The 20,899-nt window shown below is 41.4% G+C and overlaps 1 protein-coding gene across 1 annotated transcript in view; it reads right to left on the minus strand.

Annotated features, from left to right (window-relative positions):
• Positions 1-202: 202 nt before the first annotated feature.
• hgfa (hepatocyte growth factor a) overlaps positions 203-20,899 on the minus strand; it is a 39,163-nt gene continuing 18,466 nt past the window's right edge. The window contains exons 8-18 of the mRNA XM_086268627.1: positions 18,294-18,465; positions 18,041-18,192; positions 17,021-17,114; positions 15,778-15,917; positions 5,272-5,304; positions 4,922-5,030; positions 4,746-4,820; positions 3,950-4,087; positions 3,689-3,795; positions 3,441-3,574; positions 203-3,090 (exon numbers count right to left, since the gene is read on the minus strand). Of these exons, the coding sequence (XP_086124753.1) occupies positions 2,923-3,090; positions 3,441-3,574; positions 3,689-3,795; positions 3,950-4,087; positions 4,746-4,820; positions 4,922-5,030; positions 5,272-5,304; positions 15,778-15,917; positions 17,021-17,114; positions 18,041-18,192; positions 18,294-18,465 (1,322 nt within the window). The 3' untranslated portion in view covers positions 203-2,922. The remainder of the gene's footprint in view (positions 3,091-3,440; positions 3,575-3,688; positions 3,796-3,949; positions 4,088-4,745; positions 4,821-4,921; positions 5,031-5,271; positions 5,305-15,777; positions 15,918-17,020; positions 17,115-18,040; positions 18,193-18,293; positions 18,466-20,899) is intronic.

Below are 20,899 nucleotides of genomic sequence, written 5' to 3' on the forward strand. Positions count from 1 at the left end.
ACCCCCGTTGCTTTAGCCACTTAAGAGTATTTATTATACACTAGAATTTGCTTCTCTGACTGATATAAGGACCAAACTGCCAAAAGATGGAGTAAACAGACTCAGAGATGGTGTTTCTGGCATGTTCCTCGCAACATATTCCGCAAAGGAATATGTCAAGCGCTAAGACGGATACAGCTTAGTGTAATGTTAAGGTGTTTATTAAAATAGGAAAATTACAAAGGGTTACAAATTTTGGGAAAGATCACCAATATGAAACAAATCACTAACACAAAATAGCAGCTGTTATATTTTACAGTATACAAACATTTGAACAGAATGATCAAGGAATAAAAATACTCAAGTATGATATTTACAAAAATTACAATTTGTATGAGGCTTTTTATATTAGGGAAAATTAAATAACAGCAACGGCACCTTAAGAGCATTCGTTGTGGTTCATGATCTGCCACATGAGTATTGGTTTTAGCTGTTTAATCAGCCTTTCAGGAAGTTACCTTTCCATAAATTAGCCACTTTACAGACCTTCACTTTGATTGGAAACCTGTGTGAGACTATTAAAGGCTTGCATTCATACAATGATACTGAATACCGTTTGTTTCTTTACAAGAATTCCTGTGAATCCTGGCCAAATGACTTACTCACTGGTTAGAACATAAAACCCATTGACTTACAGCCAAATATATCATTTTTTGTGACTCTACTGTAACATTTCCAACATGATATTTACAGCAGTTATCTTAGAACTGAGAGTTAGAATTTTAGGTTTTAAATGCTGTTGCGACATGCACAAACATCCCCACAGCTACTTTGCTGCTGATAGCTGAGAAACACAAGGCCACTTGGGGCATCATTAGGTTAGGTTCTGGTTATTCTAAAGTTGTGGGAATGAGAGTCTTGTAAGCAAACCACATATTTATTTTTTCTAATCTGTGTAATGCTAAGTTGAAAGTGTCAAAAGTCAATTATGCTCTGATTTTTCATGTAGGGATTTTCCCCTCCCCTGATGATTTTGTTCATCTTGTTTATCCCTTTGCGTGGAACACCATTAATAACTAATATCAATGTTAAAGAAAAAAATGTGACTAACATATTCACCTAACAGACAAAAGATCACTGGTTTGAGCTTGAGAGGACACACAAATCCCTCAGAGGGTGCAGGAAAATGTGTCAAATCAGATATGCATATCCATCCGCTGTAGTGACCCCTTATAAGGGATCAGCCCAAAGAAGCTTTATTAATATGAGCGAAAACTGGATTAATCGGCAACTCTTGTCTCTTGTCAGGTCCTTTTATGAGCTAAAATAAAGTATAGAAGAGTGGTTGCAGTAGTTGTGCTACAGCAAGAACATCCCAGGTTCAAATCAACCAGCCAGCCTGTACCTGAGTAGGTTTTCGCCGTGTGCTCCAGCTTCCTCTTCCTCCATATTAGGTTAACTGGAGATGCTAAATTGGCTGTAGGAGTGAATGTGAACTTAAATTGTAGTCTGTCTCCTTCACCCCATTTCAACTATCACTGCCTTAAGAAAATATCCCCCCTCCTCCTAGATTCAAAATTTACCTGTGGGCAAAATAATACCATGAAACAAAGATCCTTGATTTTAAAGTTTGGCCATATGAGGCATATTGTACCTAATATTCTGCTCTGGTCTGTGTTATTTAAATGTCAGGTTTACGCCACAGTTATTTAAAAGTCTGTAATTCTTCGAAACAAGAAATTATCATCAAAATATCATGTGGAATTACAAATTCGTTTTGGAACAGTTTTTTTCATTTAGAAAAATAAATATACATTACTTAGAAGCAACCAGTCTCTTTAAATATTAAACATACTTAAGCACAAATAAGCCAATCTGACATTACCGAGTGACCCAAAAATATTCCAGATCTATAAGACCTATAAATTTATACAGCACAGCAGAAACAAAACAAATCTGCAGGTATCCACATACAGAGTCGCTTTCCATGAAACAAAAAAACCCCAAAACCTATAAAATATCCTACTGACCACACACAGCCCGCCAGGGGCCACAGTTCCCTCCAAACTGGAGACCAAATAGCCATGTTATATTTGGCATGGCTCTTCTTTCTCTCATGCTACAAATATTAGCATAAGATTTGGAGCAGTTTGCTCAGTCTTACTTAGACCCTCTCATGGGGAAAACTAATAGTTACAGCTAACTGGGGAAAAGGTAGTTCAGCTACTGCACACAATTAGCACTGCCAGGCTGAAAGGCTATTTTCACAAAGGGAACATAATAGGCAGATTGTAATGACATTTTCACGCATATATTTTCTTTTCTGGGACATGGACACCTTTAGTTGCTGTGATAATCACCTTAATACCAGATAAGTACCTTTTTATGTCATGAAGGCCACATTTATGTCAATCCACATCGCTTGTGTTTAAGGTAAAAAGACCAGCTCGACACTTAAAAAAATTCTTCTTCTTCATCTAAAAAAAAGAAAAGGTCCCAGTCAATGAAGGCTACCTAAAGTGATAACCACCAAAGAGTTGGGTTCAAGTATATTCCAGGAGATAATACTGAATCACAAGTGTCCTCCTCACTGTCATTGTTTGCATGGCTTCAGAAATTCTGAACATGTCAAAAAAAACAATTTGCACTCCGTTTATGTGCACAAGACTTTGATTTCGAAAATGCCGAGATCTCCTCATTTGCAAAATCGAAGAATGGGTGAGAACCAATTAGATGCATCCAGTCTCCAATTTCTAGTTTATGTCATCTACAGATGGCGACAGATTCCACCATAAAATCCAAACTTGTCACTATCATACAGTCGTTTTCTGTATGCCACCCAATAATCCATGTTGGAGATTTGTGGCCCAAGTTCCTCTGTCAGCTCTTGCAAGCTATGGTAGTCCCCTGTGGGTTGCTTTTCACACCACTCCATTAGTTTCTTTACACATTCGGGTAAAGTCTGAAGACTTTGTATATCCACTCTGAGTAGAAAGCAACATTAACAAAAAGTGCTGGCTGTGATGAGGCACATTTTGTCCTTTGGATGCTCACACCAATTATGACTTTGCGCTCATGTTCCTGGCAAACCAGTGGGCCACCGTAGTCCCTCTGCAAGAACAAAATAAAGACAGACTGTGGATTAGCAATAATTACACCAAAGCAAGTCTATAGTAATAATAATAATAATGATAATAATATAATGCTTAAAATATCAGTTCACCCACAAAACAAACATATTTTTCCATTTAAGCCTTACTGGCTTCAAAAGGCTTAGGTGTTATTTGGCTCTTTAAAACACCTGCTGCTCAACAAAGGGAACTATTTCTTCAGTAGAAAGTAGTTCCAATAAATGGTGTTTGTTACACAATTGTGGTGAAATGATCCTTTAAGCACCGAGCATTCAGTTCACATCCATGTTGTTTTGCTTCAGGATGCATTTGGCGATTTGAGATCCTTACATCACACACGCCTTCTCCCCTTTTCCCGCCAGCACATATTCTGCTTTCCCCGGCGTCTTCTTTGATGTGCGAGCACATGTCGTTGTCCACCATCGGCATGATTACAGAGTTAAGGGCTTCATCGTGTCCAGTATCTGCACAGAGAAGGATACAAAAAACACAATAAGCAATTTGTAAAAGGAACAGTGGGTTTTTTTGTCATTAAAAAATAACATGGAAAACAGCATGTGGTTGAAAGAAGGCAGTACTTTTGGTTTCCCCCCATCCATACATGGTGCAGTTGGTGCCTTCAGGGATGCGACAGTCTTTCACGGGAAGATGAATGGTGGATGCACCTTCAGACACAGGGGCAGGACTAGAACCAACAGAAATCATCACAAATAAAAGCCAAAGCATGTTGCACGACCTTTCTTTTTAAATTTAAAGCACTCACAGTATTTTCTATCACTGTCTTTTTCTTTAACTAGAAGCATAAATCAGCTGACACTAGCCACTAACTGAGCACTTACTCTGCTAGCTTCAACATTACTAGGTTGGAGCCGTCTGGGCCACAGATCAGGCGAGAGACTCGTAGTCGCGGTCGGTTTTTAGACTCATCGAGGTGATGCAGACCGACCTGCACACTGTAATCCCGGAGATCTGGAACGCTGATGATTACAAGAGTCAGTGTAAGACAGAGTCATACAGTTTTTTTGAGTCGTACAGTGGATTACAGCCAAACGATGATTCAACTGACCGGATTCAATAGGAAATCCTGCCCAGATCTAGAGCAGCCTCTCTTTTAAACAAATCTCACAAAACTGTCTTTACAAATACTACTTTTTTTTTTAGTTAACACATTCCACTAGCTCTTGATATTTTTCAAAAATACACTTACTTTCTTAAAATAACATTTCCTGAATGGCAAATGTGTATTTTTTTCATAGAGAAAAAAGCCAAAAAAAAGGCAAGGCCTCAAGCACCTCGAGGCTCCCCGCTAAATCAAAATATCTGCTAAAAGCTGCTGATCTACACCATATGTATTACTTGCAGCATTGCAGATTACTACAGAAAAAAGGGATCTTTTTTTTTTTAAATCAAAGCCAGTACTACACATGACAGAGACATTGCAAAAGGACAATATGATTAGTTCTGACATAAGCAACTGCAGGTTAAACAGCAGTCCAAAACATGCGGTCCCTATCTCAGGTCAAGTCTGTCTGGCAGTACGCTGTGCAGCCTTTAAGCAATTATAGATAGAAGCAGCAATGGAAGCATTTTTAAAGAAAGAAAGTAAAGTAAAGTCTGAAAAGGGAGAGAAATTACCAGGAGGTGAAGCACTGCTGGTCTGTCAAAACCCAGTTCTCTCTGATTAGTGAGCCACCACACAAATGGACCTTCCTAGGAAAAGGTAAGAAGGAAAAATGGATCAATCACAGTACACAGCATAAACATGGATGAAGGTCTAGGCTTCTAAAGAACAAAGACTGGAAAACACTTACTGTCTTTGGATGCTTACAACCCAGCTGCCATCTGTACCTCGCACTTGATGTCCTCCAACTATTCTGGTGTTTATGTGCACAAAGCATGATATCTTGGGCCTCGTTTGAACTAAGCAAGGAGATATAATTGATACTGTGTGTTAGACAGATGTAGTTTTTTTAACATTTCCATTGGAAAATATTTATCAAAACTTCAAAAGGAAACTATTTGTTCAGTTAGGTAAATATCAACAGACTGACTTGATCTACAGAGAGAGAGAGAGAGTTACAGAGGAAAGGAAGGAGATCAGAGATAAGCACATGAGAAAGAGGACCATTTTTGGTAAAAAGAAAGAAAAAGACATACTCACTATTTGTCTGAGGAGCCTTTGTAGCTGAATCACCTGATGTAAGTAAAGCAAAGTACAATATGAACATACACCCCACAGCAGCAGGGAACATACAAAACATGAAACCTGAGTAAATATGACAGCCTTTTATACTTTATAAAGGCTTATCTCTGGATCTAAATAATTGCTGGAGGCTATATTAGTCAGCAACCGCAACAAATAGATTTGCTCGAGACCTTAAAACTTCACGGAAGACGTGTTTTACATTATGGAAAATATTCAATGCAGCTTCACTGAAACCAGCCAAAGAACATGCAGGGTCCAGTGGCCCAAGTGTGTGTTTTCTCAAATGAAATGGCAACAGACTTTCGCATCTGTTTGCTGTTTGAGCATCGTGTATTCTCTGCCAATTGGACTAAACCACAGCGAACAGATTACGTAAGCCGCCCAGAAAGCTGTGCAAGAAAACAATTATGATATTTTGGTTGAAGTCAGTAAACGCTACGAAGCTAAATCACTTGTGTTATTTCAATGTACTACACCCACATATCAGCACTTCTTCTGTTCTAAATGTCATTACATGTTCTTTCAGATGTCCCATTTAAACAGTCCCAAAGGCTCTGAAAACTTCTTCTTTGTTTGATAAAAAGGAAGCACATTTAGTACCCCTCAGTTTCATAACAAGCTTCTCTGCCTTTAAAGACAGCCATGTTATTGATTTGCGAGCAATGCTTCTCTCCTGGGTGTTACAGGCTACCTAACACAGCCTTGCTGGTTAGCTTAGCACAAAATTAAATAGGGACATATATTCCTAAGCAGCCTTTAAAGCTTTTAAAAGAAGGTAATGCCCAAGTGCCAAAAACTGCAGTTGCTCTAATGGCCACTTAAGACAGGTTCAGAAAGCCAATCAATCCGCAAAGGCCAAAGAGGGTACAAAACATGGATGTAGCTTCTGGGTATGAAAAATGAACCCAGTACAGAAAGTCATTAGCTAAAACTTTTTAGCCAATAAGCTTGTGGTTTAAGTCAGACCCACCCTTTATAATCACATCTTTTTTCATAACCAAGATGGTGATCACTCATCTTGAGGTTTCAAAAGTGATCCATCTATTACATTGTGCATGCATACACTCCCATGTTAAATGCCCAACTTTGAAGCTAAAATAAACACATTTACAGCAAAGAATGAAAATGATTTGATGGCTAATAGCTAACATTTACACTGACTGTATGGCGGTGTTTCTTTTTATATATTACCCAAGTTATAAACATCAAATTTATGACTTAAATGTAAGCATTAGGAAGAAGTTGGCTGCCAGAAATGATGCTGTTTTGCTATGTTTGGGTTTGGCTGCAGTTAAAGTCACTCGGGTACATAGTTTTTACTTTAAGCTTGTTGTCATTAGCCAAATAATAGCATCTCATTTAATATAGTGAATTACAGAACCAATTACAAACCAAGCTAGTGTTAGCTGGTGTAGAGAGTTGAAAATAGCTTTCTAGTAAAATCTAGTATCAGAATTAAACTGGGGAAAACAGCCCAGTTGTTGTTGTGTTTTGTTGTGATTGTATCTTTGTACCTGTCATTTAAGATGCTATCCTACATCCAGCCGCTAGAGGGCGCATTACGCGCAGTGGTATCGAGTAGCGTTTTGGGGCACAGAGGAAGAATAAACCTTCCTGTTGTGAAACTGGCATCAGCTCAACGTGTGTCCCTTTTTCTATTCTTTATCACAGGTTAGTAAATGCATTTAAATGAATGTATACTGCAGACCTTACAAACGGACGATGTTGTTTATGTGGGTAATGAGCGCAACTCGCTAAAGAAATGGATTCATTCTGAGTTGTGTCTGAATTGTGGGTTAAGGCTGCAGGCTAAATGATGCTAATGCTAGCGGACTTGGCTAATGTGGAATACGGAGTGTGTGTGGGGAAGCTAATCTGACCTGTGAGAGATTTCTGGACTGAACTCTTGATGTATTATGCACTCTGATAAATGGGCTTCATACTACGTTTTATTCTTCTGGTTGATCTTGTGGTTATAAGAACAAGTTTGTGGTTTAATACAAAGACGTTTATAAAGTGTTATAAGGAAACTGTTTGATCAATGCTGACTGCACAGTAGTAGTGAACGCTGTTAAAGGAGCATTGCACTCTATATAGTTGTAGGTTGTATCAGAACAGTGAATATGTCTGTTTTATGTCAAAGACATTATTTCCTTGTAAAGAGTAAAATAGCTATATTTTAAAAAACAGAAGTTACATTGTCAGTACAGTGGAAATACATTTCACATAAATAATTTAGTGCTGAACAAGAATTAAAATGAGTTAATTTTACGATGTTTGTAAATGTAGTTAAAAATGAAGTACAGAGTACACTATTGTGTTTTGTTTATCTTTGTAAAACAAATGTGTTTATTGTGATACATTGTGGATCTGATATTATCAATGGATTTAAGCAACATTTTGTTTATGTTTTGTCAAAGTTGTATTGAGGGATTTATACAGTCTCTAGCTCATGGAACTGTGGCCATGTATGGTAAACTGGACTGAAACATAAGGCCATTTCTTTGCAGTTAGTATGGTGATACCTGAAGCTGTTCTAAGCTGTTGTGAAGAATAAACCTTCCTGTTGTGAAACTGGCATCAGCTCAACGTGTGTCCCTTTTTCTATTCTTTATCACAGCGCCACACGTTGTTGAACAGGAAACCAGTTGCCCCTCTGGTCATCATCTTAGGGAGGCAACAATTCTGGGGGCTCGTCCGGGATTAGCGCCATGGTGGTCAGGTGCTAATCAGCCAAGAATTGCGGGATCCATATCCCTCTGATGCACAGCATTAGTAACGATTGACATCAGGTATCCAGACATGGCCACTCTGCACGACCTACAGTGGGAGATCCAGAACCAGCTCCATCAGCTGACCAGAGCCGCTAACAGGGACCTGCTACATAAACTTGCAGCATTGTGTCAAGAAGAAGAGGTGGAAGATGTTCCTGGTGAGGATGCAACTGAGGTGGAGCTCTTTGACTTTATTGTTGACTTTCTGAGAAGTAAACGACTGAAGAGCCTCGAAGATCAGGGCATGTCTCGTCTGCTTGCATTTCGTGACCTCATTGATGACCTGCAAGCACCTCAGGTAACTGTTGAACTTGGTCAAGCATCTGATGAAGGGGATGCTGTTTCTGTATCAGAGACTGAACCAGCAGTAGTAGCATCAGTAATGAAAAAGAGTATCCCAACAGCAGTGATTGCTGATCCTGTAACTGGTTTAGTAAAACTGACAGATGTGGCTGCATTGTTACCACATAGAGAATTTAAGATACATGGTGGTCAAATCTCAGACTCAGCTTCTGATTTGAGTTTTAACTGTCTATGTAAACAAATTGATGAAGGTCTGGCTGAGGGGTTCTCAGAAGCTGAGGTCTTAAGAACGGTGCTCAAGATAATTAAGCCTGGTACCTTTAAAGACATGCTCATGACCAAAGACACCCTGACCCTTGCTGAGTTAAAAAGGTTCCTTAAAGCACACCTTAGGGATAAGAGCAGTACTGAATTGTTCCAGGAACTAAGTAACGCAAAGCAACATGACAAAGAAAGCCCACAACAGTTTATGTATAGACTAATGGGGGTCAAGCAGCGTATAATGTTTGCTTCTAAACAAGGTACAGACTTCCAATATGATAGCAAACTGGTGCAGGGAGTGTTTCTTCATTCGCTTTACCAGGGGATGAATGAAAAATGCTCATACATCAGACGAGATCTTCAACCACATATTTCAGACATGAATGTGACTGATGACTTTATACTCGACGTGATCACAAGATCACTGAGGGAGGACACTGAGAGGAAAACCAGGTTGGGACAGGTATGCAAACAAAAAGCAATCAGTATCAATACAGCCCAGCTGGACAGTGACAAACAGAATGCCATTCAAGTGCAGGCAGAGGTGCAGGCCAATCGCAGTGCTATACAGGAGTTAACAGCCCAAGTGTCATCTTTGGCCAAAAGTTTGGAGAAAGCCATCACACCGGTAGTGAATGTGGCAACAGAAAACACCTACAACCCTTTGCCACACATAAAACAGTCAACCAAGCCTGAAGTTAAAGGGAAATGTCACCAATGTGTATCCCAAGGAAATGACACCTGCTCACACTGCTTCCGATGTGGAAAAGAGGGACACAGAGCTATTGGCTGCTTACAAAAGGGAACTCTGTCGGGAAACCAGGTGAGGTCGCTGGGGAGGGACCACCAGTGACCTTGGAGAATGCAGAGTCCCCAGTCCCAGAGAAGCTGCACCCCAAAGATAAAATTCCATCTTCAACCAAGACCCCCAAATCATGTCAAGTGTCCAAAAGGGAGCGTGTTGCCCAGCTGATTGGGGGCAGGTGTATGGTAACTTGTTATCTAGATGGGGTCAAACTTCAAATGTTGTTGGATAGTGGGGCCCAAGTAAGCATTGTGGAGAAGTCTTGGGTGCAAAGGGCCTTGCCAAATGTGACAATTAGGCCACTGGAAAGCCTACTCTCAAATCACCCACTCAAAGTCACTGCAGCTAATGGGACAGATGTGCCGTTTGAAGGGTGGATAGAAGTTTTTCTTGAGATCACAAGTAGCAGACATGGCTCAGTTGCTATTCATGTTCCCATGCTAGTAAGTCGAGGAGGGTTGAGCAGCCCGCTACTAGGCTTTAATGTGATACAAGAGATGATTGCAGGGAATGGTGATCAAAGAGATGACGGCAACTTAGTGAGTCTCCTTTCAGAAGCGCTGAGAATTCAGAAGAGTAATGCTGAAAGTCTTGTTTCGGTGGTTCACACAAAGCAACCCCTGGAAGAGTCAGAATGTCCAGTATTAAGAGTTGGAAAGAAGGGACTCACGATCCCCCGCAGTCAGATCTGTCAGGTGAAATGCCGCATGAGAGCTTTTCCTGGAGGAGGAGTCATGTTGTTTGAGCCAAATGTAGACAGTCACTTGCCAGATGGGTTGGAGTTATTTCCTGCGCTCGTTGAAGTGCCGGCTGGCGCCTCAAAAATAGTGAGAATACCAATCCAGAATTCAACAAGGCATGATGTTTTTTTACCTCCAAAAGCAGTCTTAGGATTCATTGAAGAAATTATTGAAAGCACACCTGTAAACATCCATCCAACTATGCAGGGGCCTGGAGAACCACACAATGACACCCTTCTGTGCGCTACCCAAACAAGTCCGACCAGTGAAGAACAAAGTAATGGGAAGGAAAATCGCCAGGCTGGCAGTGTGGAGGAAAGATGGCATCCAAATGTGGATTTAGATCACCTGCCGGAGCCTGACCAGAGCAGGGTACGGCAAATGCTTTATGAGGAATCAGACGTGTTTGCTCATGATGAAGGAGACATTGGGTGTGTCCCTGGCTTACAGCTCAAAATCAATACGACTGATGACACTCCAGTTCAAAAAAGCTACAATTCCATTCCACGGCCACTGTTTAAGGAGGTGAAGGAGTATATCCAAAATCTCCTAAACAGGGGGTGGATTAGGAAGTCTGTTTCTGCCCATTCCTCACCTGTAGTGTGTGTGCGAAAAAAAGACAACAGTCTTCGCCTGTGTGTTGACTTCCGTGAGCTTAACCGCAAAACCGTCCCAGATCGCCATCCACTCCCACGGATCCAGGATTTGCTGGACAGCCTAGGAGGCAATTCATGGTTCTCCATCTTGGACCAAGGGAGTGCGTACCATCAAGGGTTTGTGAGTGAGGAGTCAAGACATCTAACTGCCTTTAGCACACCCTGGGGACTCTACGAATGGGTACGAATACCCTTTGGACTGACGAATGCACCAGCTGCCTTTCAGAGGTGCATGGAGGGAGTGTTAGAGGGCATCAGAGATGAGTGTTGCGTGCCGTATTTGGATGATGTCCTTTGCTATTCCAAAACGTTTGACGAACATGTAGACCATCTAAGACAAGTGTTTCACCGGATGCGACAACACGGCATTAAGCTTCGCCCAGCCAAATGTGAGCTCTTTAAGAGACAAATTCGGTACATCGGGCGAGTGGTGTCAGGAGAAGGGATTCAGATCGATCCAAAGGATTTGGAAGCAGTTCTAGCCCTGAAAGACAAGAAGCCTCGCACAGTTGGAGAGGTCCGGACGTTGCTTGGATTTCTCAGTTACTACCGGTCCTTTATCCAAGACTTTTCACGACTGGCGAGGCCCTTGTTTGAAATTCTCCAAAACCCAGCTGAGACAGGTCATGCCATCAAGCCTCAGACTGTTAAGGGAAAAAGTCCAGCGACCAAAGGGAACAAGGGGCAACTTCCCTCTCGCTCACCTGTCACTTGGACTACTGAACATCAGAACGTGGTGTCCAGGTTGGTGGACATGTTGACAAACCCCCCCATCCTGGCCTTCCCAGATTTTGATCTTCCATTTGTGTTACACACGGACGCTTCAAACGAAGGTTTGGGAGCTGTATTATACCAACACCAACACAACAAACTGCGTGTCATTGGATACGGCTCCAGGACCTTAACACCTGCAGAGAGGAACTATCATCTGCACTCGGGCAAACTTGAGTTCCTGGCACTTAAATGGGCTATTTGCGACAAGTTCCGGGATTACCTGTATTATGCACCAACTTTCACGGTCTATACCGATAATAACCCCTTGACCTACATCCTGAGTTCAGCAAGACTAAATGCTGTGGGTCACAGATGGGTTGGGGAGTTGGCGGATTTCCATTTTGACATTAAGTATAGACCAGGAAAGAGGAACGCTGATGCCGATATGTTGTCCAGGTATCCCGTGAACCTGCAGCAGCAGATGAGTGACCATACAGAGACGGTGTCACCGGAGGTGGTCTCTGCGGTGTGGCAGGGGACAAAAATGGTACAAAACGATGATGTTCCCTGGGTGGCTGCATTGCAACTAAATGGTGATGATGGAAATGCTGTACCACACAATAGCGTTTCAGGCATCATTCCCAGAGATATTAGAGCTGCACAACAAGCAGATCCAGCTATTAAAGAAGTTATTTCTTTGAAACTGAGAGCTTGGACTCCAAATGAAAAAGATAAAAAAACAATGTCTAAACAGACAAGGAGACTGCTCTATGAGTGGAACAAGTTAGAAGTAGAAAATGGACTACTCTACCGAAAAACAAACCAAAACCGACAACTGGTCCTCCCTGAACAGCTCAAATCAGTGGTACTGAAAAGCTTACATGACGACATGGGGCATGTAGGTTCTGAAAAGGTGATCCATCTGGCCCGAGAACGGTTCTATTGGCCGTACATGCAGCAAGATGTGGAAGAATACGTGACAAAAAAATGCCCGTGTATTAAACAGAAGCACCCCAATATCCAACAGAGAGCTCCAATGGGATCCCTCACCACCAGTGCACCTTTTGAGTTGGTCTCTATTGACTATTTGCACTTGGAGCCAAGCAAAGGAGGATATGAGTATATCCTTGTCCTCGTTGATCACTTCACGCGCTTTGCGCAGGCATACCCAACGAGAAACAAATCAGGAAAGACAGCTGCTGAAAAGATATTTCAGGACTTTATTCCTCGCTTTGGGTATCCAGAGAAGTTGCATCACGACCAAGGACGTGAGTTTGAAAACAGCCTGTTCCAAAGACTGCAACAACTATCAGGAATTGCACACTCACGCACCACTCCTTATCATCCTCAGTGCAATCCAGTGGAACGATTAAATCGCACACTTCTCCAAATGCTGCGCACCCTACAAGAAGAGAAAAAGAGTGAATGGAAAGATCATCTGCCTCAGATCGTGCATGCCTACAATTGCACAAGACATGACGCAACAGGGTACTCTCCATTTTTTCTCTTGTATGGCAGGGCTCCACGGCTACCAGTTGACCTACTTTTTCACCAAGGGAAAGACACTGAGGCACAAAACCACCAAACGTTTGTCCAAAAGTGGGCTGAGAGGATGCGAGTCGCTTACCAAATAGCTGCAAATAACAGCCGACAGTCCTCAGCCAAAAGCAAAAAGCAGTACGACAGACATGTAAGAGGTATTACTCTCCAGCCAGGTGACAGAGTACTGGTGAAAAATTTGTCAGAGAGAGGAGGGCCAGGAAAACTGCGCGCCTATTGGGAGAAGGTAGTACATCGCGTGGTGGAGAGATTGGGAGATGGACCCGTCTATAAGGTACAGCCAGAGAGAGGTAGTAAAGCCATGCGGGTTCTTCATAGAAACCTCCTACTACCAGTAAACGACTTACCTTTCGAGGAAGAACTTCCTGTGGAAGAAAAGACAAAAGCAAAAAGGCAAAGACAACCTGAAAGAGATGTCAACGAAACGGCGACCAGTAGCTCGGATGAGGAAGATAGTTATACCTACCACCATGACCTCCGGAGGAAGATTCCATGCTACAGACTCGTGAACCCTCAACAACAAGGACCTGCTATTCAACAGGAGCACCCTCAGCAACAGGAAACTGTCATTCCAAAGCAGGATTCTCAAAGTCAGCCCAAGCTACGGGCAGCAGCAAGAGAGTTCTGTCCTCTTGACAGGCCAGAATATGGGGGAGAACAAGATGTTGTGGAGGCCGAGGAGTTAGCAGAAAAAGACATGGAGGAAATGGATGGAGAAAATAGAGAAAATGACTTTGTAAGGAGATCACAGAGGAGGGGGAGACCAGCAGAAAGACTCACGTACAATGCACTGGGTCAGCCATCATACTGTCACTGGAGGGCAGATATGAACACCCTTTCAGCTAGCCAACCCTGGATGTGGACACACAGCGTCCCATCATTCTTTCACCCCATCTATTCTCAGCCGTACTACCACAATGACTGCACACTCATACACTAATGGGTCCACACATGAAGAAACAAATGTCAGGAGACATTCTTTTAAGTGGGGGAGAGTGTAGAGAGTTGAAAATAGCTTTCTAGTAAAATCTAGTATCAGAATTAAACTGGGGAAAACAGCCCAGTTGTTGTTGTGTTTTGTTGTGATTGTATCTTTGTACCTGTCATTTAAGATGCTATCCTACATCCAGCCGCTAGAGGGCGCATTACGCGCAGTGGTATCGAGTAGCGTTTTGGGGCACAGAGGAAGAATAAACCTTCCTGTTGTGAAACTGGCATCAGCTCAACGTGTGTCCCTTTTTCTATTCTTTATCACAGGTTAGTAAATGCATTTAAATGAATGTATACTGCAGACCTTACAAACGGACGATGTTGTTTATGTGGGTAATGAGCGCAACTCGCTAAAGAAATGGATTCATTCTGAGTTGTGTCTGAATTGTGGGTTAAGGCTGCAGGCTAAATGATGCTAATGCTAGCGGACTTGGCTAATGTGGAATACGGAGTGTGTGTGGGGAAGCTAATCTGACCTGTGAGAGATTTCTGGACTGAACTCTTGATGTATTATGCACTCTGATAAATGGGCTTCATACTACGTTTTATTCTTCTGGTTGATCTTGTGGTTATAAGAACAAGTTTGTGGTTTAATACAAAGACGTTTATAAAGTGTTATAAGGAAACTGTTTGATCAATGCTGACTGCACAGTAGTAGTGAACGCTGTTAAAGGAGCATTGCACTCTATATAGTTGTAGGTTGTATCAGAACAGTGAATATGTCTGTTTTATGTCAAAGACATTATTTCCTTGTAAAGAGTAAAATAGCTATATTTTAAAAAACAGAAGTTACATTGTCAGTACAGTGGAAATACATTTCACATAAATAATTTAGTGCTGAACAAGAATTAAAATGAGTTAATTTTACGATGTTTGTAAATGTAGTTAAAAATGAAGTACAGAGTACACTATTGTGTTTTGTTTATCTTTGTAAAACAAATGTGTTTATTGTGATACATTGTGGATCTGATATTATCAATGGATTTAAGCAACATTTTGTTTATGTTTTGTCAAAGTTGTATTGAGGGATTTATACAGTCTCTAGCTCATGGAACTGTGGCCATGTATGGTAAACTGGACTGAAACATAAGGCCATTTCTTTGCAGTTAGTATGGTGATACCTGAAGCTGTTCTAAGCTGTTGTGAAGAATAAACCTTCCTGTTGTGAAACTGGCATCAGCTCAACGTGTGTCCCTTTTTCTATTCTTTATCACAGCGCCACACGTTGTTGAACAGGAAACCAGTTGCCCCTCTGGTCATCATCTTAGGGAGGCAACAATGCTGGCAGCTCTGCAGGTCTGCCTTCTCATCCAAATATCATCACATCCAACATCAAAAAGCCCAATATGGCAAAATTAAATATTTGTGGCTTCAAAGCTGTGGCCTCCAAACCACCGGATGATATAATAAACATCCATCTGTTCTGGAAAGTCAACAGTTATATCACACTTGTTTAGTATGTGTGAGTATTTAGTATTAGTATGGATGAGTTGTGGTCCTGTTGGTCTTTGGCTCTCAAAGCTTATATATTGGCACTGACTACACATTTACATACACACATACACAGATATCTTTCATTCTCATTCTACTTGGGTAAACACAGATATTATCTACTTACTGAAACTTACATAGGGTAAATGTTTATTTAAGGAACTCACAGTGTTTTAGTTTACAGTAATCCCAGGCCAGGCGGTTATTTGGACTGGTGTAACACCAAGCGCCGTGTCTGTCGCGATCTGGGTTCCTGCAGTAGTTCTTCTCCAGCCCTACATGGGACACCGTAGAGTGAGAATCCCCACTGTAAAACACACAAATACAGATTATCATATCCCATGTGTTATTTTGCAGAAAGACAAAAACTAATACTGGGTCATATCTCATAAAGGTGGGCACATGTGTACACGGAGTTGCACAAATGCTGTCAGGCACATATATTACATACACACGAAAGTAACCATGGAATGCCTAGAAAATTCTGACTCTGGCTCTCCTATAATGCAATGAATCCTCAACATTTGCTGCTTAGCCTGTAGAAGGAAACGCAGAGTTTTGCGAAGAGTGCTCATGGGAGTTCAAAAGTATGCAGTCTAAGCGTTCAGCAGGGTTCAGACCAGCAGGAACCACATCCTCTATGGAATGATGCAGTTTTGCTTCTGATTTGTAGGAATTTATATCTAATTGTGTGTCATCTAAGCCATCCACAATACCCGTAAAAAAACAGTTACTTGGTAAGAGTTCAGACACGCGCACACAAAAAGGATTCTAATCAACTGATAATTTGTAAGGGGGTGAAGACAATTCTACTTCCCAGGAGAATGTTAAACAATGTTGTAGCTCTGAGCATGTTTCCTAGTATGACCCTGAGCCTTGAACAGAGTAGACTCGCTGGCTGCATTCTACGGGAGGGAGCTGATTGGCTTTGATCTACTTTCCTAAGAAAGCACTTCCTGGGGTCAAGGGTCGGCTCTGGAACATGTCCATCTGTCTGTGCCATTTTGGCTTTTAAAATTCCTGTAAATTAAGTAATTCCAACAGGCTGACTTCAGCGTGAAGTAACGGCCTTGGAGCGGGCAGTCTTTCCCCCAGTATGGGTCACTTTGAGAGCACCCTCGGGTTTCCTCTCGTCAGCTAGATGAATAATAATTGGACCTGGTATTGACCCCTGTGGAACCCCTGATTTCCTCTTGCTGTTTGTTTTCAGTGCTTAGCCTCATTCATTTGAAAGGGATTTTCACAAGGCAATGGGAGCTAAGTTATCAACAAACACTCATCAAGTGAGCTGAAAAGAATGTCAATCTCTCTAGGAAACAGTTGCAGGGTTGCTCGGTACGGCTGGAGTTGCACTGGGAGCCAACAACAGAAATGCAACAAAAGTCTTTGCAGAACAAATTATTTCATTACCTGTTTATGTGATGTGACCAGTCTGCACAGGGAATCCCCGATCGAGTTATGGATAAAGTGCCCCGATAAGTCTCTCCATTCTCTTCATAACACTCTGAGATAGAACAGGATAAAATTATTCAGATGACTTTGTTAAAGCGCTGAAGCTTAGTGAGCCCAACAGCTGGTTAAACACCTCTTCATGTTGGTGGAATACTCACAAACACAAATTCATGTACTTGCAGAGACAGAGAAAGAATTTGGGTCTATGCTTGTCTTTGTGGTTTGGACCATTTAATATTATGGGTCTCTGTGTAAACGGTGTCTCCCAAATCTCATTATTTCTGGTCTTAAATAGAATCAGAGAAGGGTCTTTAGTTGCAAACTGACTGGCTGCTTTGAGACGTGTGTGTTCTACAAAATGCAAAGCAGAGAAACATGGGAAATGACAACGAGCAGCTATTGCCAAAGTCTGGTGTTGTTATTCTTGCATGAAATGGAATTCGTTGGGCAGCCCTTTGCCAAGTGGCTCAGTCTTATGAGAACAGTATTCTTCTACTTTACAAAAGCATGACATCTCTTTTAAAACATCTGTAGTTTGGAATTCAACATGGAAATTTCCTAGTAATTGATTGAATGTACTTTGTTATTTACTTTTAAAATATTCTAGTAATTTTAGAAGAAAAGATCGACACTTTTGCAAATATATATTCTCAAAATTAAAGACTGAAGAAAGCAATCTGGCCCTGTCTAAAAGCAACAACATTGAACACTTTAGAATGTATTTCTTTAAACTGATATAACAAAAAAAGATTTAACAAAGCCGATTTTGGCTTTATGTCAAATGAACCGGGCTTTGAGCCATAACCTTTACTCAAAAGTGATGACAAGAATCTAAGTTGTTTTTACAATACATTTTTTAAAACACTAAATAAACACGATTGGCTGTGCTTGCTGTTACTCCCTTTTTTATACAAAGCAAACAACTGCATTCCCCAAAACACTGAGCAATTCTCAGAAATTAATTTTCATAGAATTTACCTGCTTTTTGTGTAGCCTCTGCACCACATCTGGGGATGTGGGTGCAATTGGCTATCCTCTGATTAGGGTTTGTAGTGAAGCACCATGGGTAATCTGCACCATCAGGATTGCGACAGTAATTCTCTCTGAGGTCTCTATAACACACACACAAACTACAATTTAAATGATGATGCCAATGATCAAGTACTCTTCTTGACATTCCTGAGAGAAGTGAATCCATGTTGTCAGCAGCTATGAAGCAGCTGTTACTCACTTGCATTTGTAGTTCTGCGGAAGAAATGAGTGGCTATGTGGGAACTGGGAATCCCAGCGCTGGCATGTCACACCTTCCGGGGTGACATTCATTGTGCCTTGGTAGTCTGTGCCCTTTCCCTGGACACAGGAAGTTGTTACTTCAACATCGGAGTCCTCGGTAGGGTCTGAACCTGAAACAGATAAATGTCATTGTAAGGTGGAAGCATGCAAAAAAAGAGAAAGTCACTGAAAAAGCAAACTGTAGTCAGGAATGAGGGAGGAAGAGAAGGAGGAGAATATTAATCCCTACAAGAATGTGTCATGTTTAACCTAGAGGCAGATGATCAAAAACAGTAGCCCTTCCCCCTGCTTGTATAGTAATAGAAACTTACTGTGTGTTCATACCAGTGGTGCCTGACATTCTTTCACGTATGGACATCCACAACAATGAGAAGTTGGTTAACTTGCTGACAGAACAAGTCGCAGAGCTCGAAGCCTGATCTTATTTATACCTTTGCTTCAAAATTAAACACTGACATTATGATTCCTGTGAATTTCTCTATTGCAGGCCAACTAAAGAAAATGGCAACAAACCCAGTCTGATTTGGTCGATATTATCCACTATATTATCAGACTATTCCAAACATCTTTAGATGGAATTCTGGTGTTCCGCATAGCAGTGCAGGGGTAGCACTACACAGTGAGCAATTTCCAGATTTCTGTCTTTGTTTCTTTAGCCTTTGACAAATGGGATGGGGGAAGATGGAGGAGGCGAGGGAATGTTTCGAGGTTGAAACGAGAAGGCGTGTGCAAAAGGATTCTTTGGCTTGATGTAATGCATGCCAGTATCTGTGTGCACAGTGTAGCACAGGTCAGTGGTTTTTATCTTTCTAAGGGCAGGCATTGAGGGATACACACATCTGGACAAATGCAGATGCTCGCTGTAAATCATAACCTGTACAGTAAAGTCAATGCGTGTATGTGTCTGACAGAGACAAAGAGAGATGCTCTGTGAGGTTGTGGGTGTGCATATGGGAATATTTCAATGCAAATTCTCCAATTTCGCAACATCTTTTCTAATTTCCATTGATTTCATTTTCCCTCTGTCTTTTCAATTATATATAAAGGCAACATGTTATATATACTTGTCCCCGTATGGGACAAAACTAAAAAAAAAAAGTTTAACTAACATCCAGAATACAACAGTGTATAACAGACACATACTTTAATTACTGAATTATATATACATATATTTATAGGGAGAGAGAGTGGGTGGAACAACGTGCAATAAAGGGTCCAGCGTGGACTATAACCCAGGCCCCTGGAGAAGACTTTGGGCAAATGGTTCATCTGCACAACCCAGTTAGCTATACCTGTCTGTTATAAAATGCACATTCATACCTAGTATCACTCAGATTTCCACCTTCTCCATCTTCCAGGACAGTCATTTTTGATCAGAGAATGACCCCAGAAGGGTTTCCTTAGTGCAAAACCTGGAATCAGTAGGAACTGTCAAAGCAAATATCTCTACTAGCACCTCTTAAGCTCACTGTTTAACATTTTAGATCCAACTTCTGGAGGCAACGCAAAGATGCCAAAAACTGCAATTCCTGGGTCCAAAAATGAATCAGTCAAAGGCACACATGTTAACATGCTTAACGTCATGTTTACTGCCTGGTGTAAAAAAACAAAAACAAACTTTATATATATAATTTTCCCCTTTGTGACAAATATATGGGCCTTTTTTTTAAATATAACTCCATTCATCCATCCATTCTCTTTGGTTCGCCGAGGGGATGGGGGGGAGCCTGTCCCACTTGTCTTAGGGCGAGAGGCAGTGTACACCCTGGACAGGTCGCCAGTGCTGCAGGGCTAACATAGACAGACAACAATTTGCACTCACATTCACACCTATGGGCTATTTAGAGTTACTAATTAACCTAACCCCACTAACTGCATGTCGTTGGACTGAGGCAGGAAGCCAGAGTACCCGGAGAGAAGACCATGCAAACATGAGAAAAACATGCAAACTCCACACAGAAAGACCCCGGCCTGACAGTGGAAGGACCTTCTTGCTGTGAGGCAACGATTCCACCGTGCTGCTCATCTGTTTAAATTGTATAAAGGCTCAAGGTTATGCATTACAAGGGGCTTGGCCGATGTAAGCCACAAACAGGTGCCAAGTACACTTCTATCTGTCTGCTAGAGTTTGGGAGGACCTTTTTTTTTTTAACATAATCTTTATGCAAATATCTGACAACAAATATGTTTCGGAGTGTGCTTACTTGTACTAAAAGACTGTACAAGAAGTCTGTTCTAAGTATATTGTATTTACCACCAAGAACAAAGATACTACTGTCTGTTAGATGCACTCATACGAATGTGCTTTGCTAGCGTAAAACTACGATCTCTTGTCTAATCTTGGATTGTGGGAAATCACGGCAGATGGCAACAGCCATAATGTGAAAGTTAAGGCATCAAAATAAGAGCCCACCAAAAAAGTGTTACTTTTATGGCCACGCAATATAATTCACATCCATCATTCTCCTTGTTAGAGCCAATCTATAGAGAAATATTTTTGATACTGTTTCAGTTATTGTTACATGTTTAATTTTGTATGATATG

The sequence above is a fragment of the Aulonocara sp. 'chitande type north' Nkhata Bay genome, linkage group LG17 (genome assembly GCF_057382095.1).
Source record: "Aulonocara sp. 'chitande type north' Nkhata Bay isolate Kocher_YH1m ecotype deep benthic linkage group LG17, A_spYH_male_GT1.1, whole genome shotgun sequence".
Lineage (NCBI taxonomy): Eukaryota > Metazoa > Chordata > Actinopteri > Cichliformes > Cichlidae > Aulonocara > Aulonocara sp. 'chitande type north' Nkhata Bay.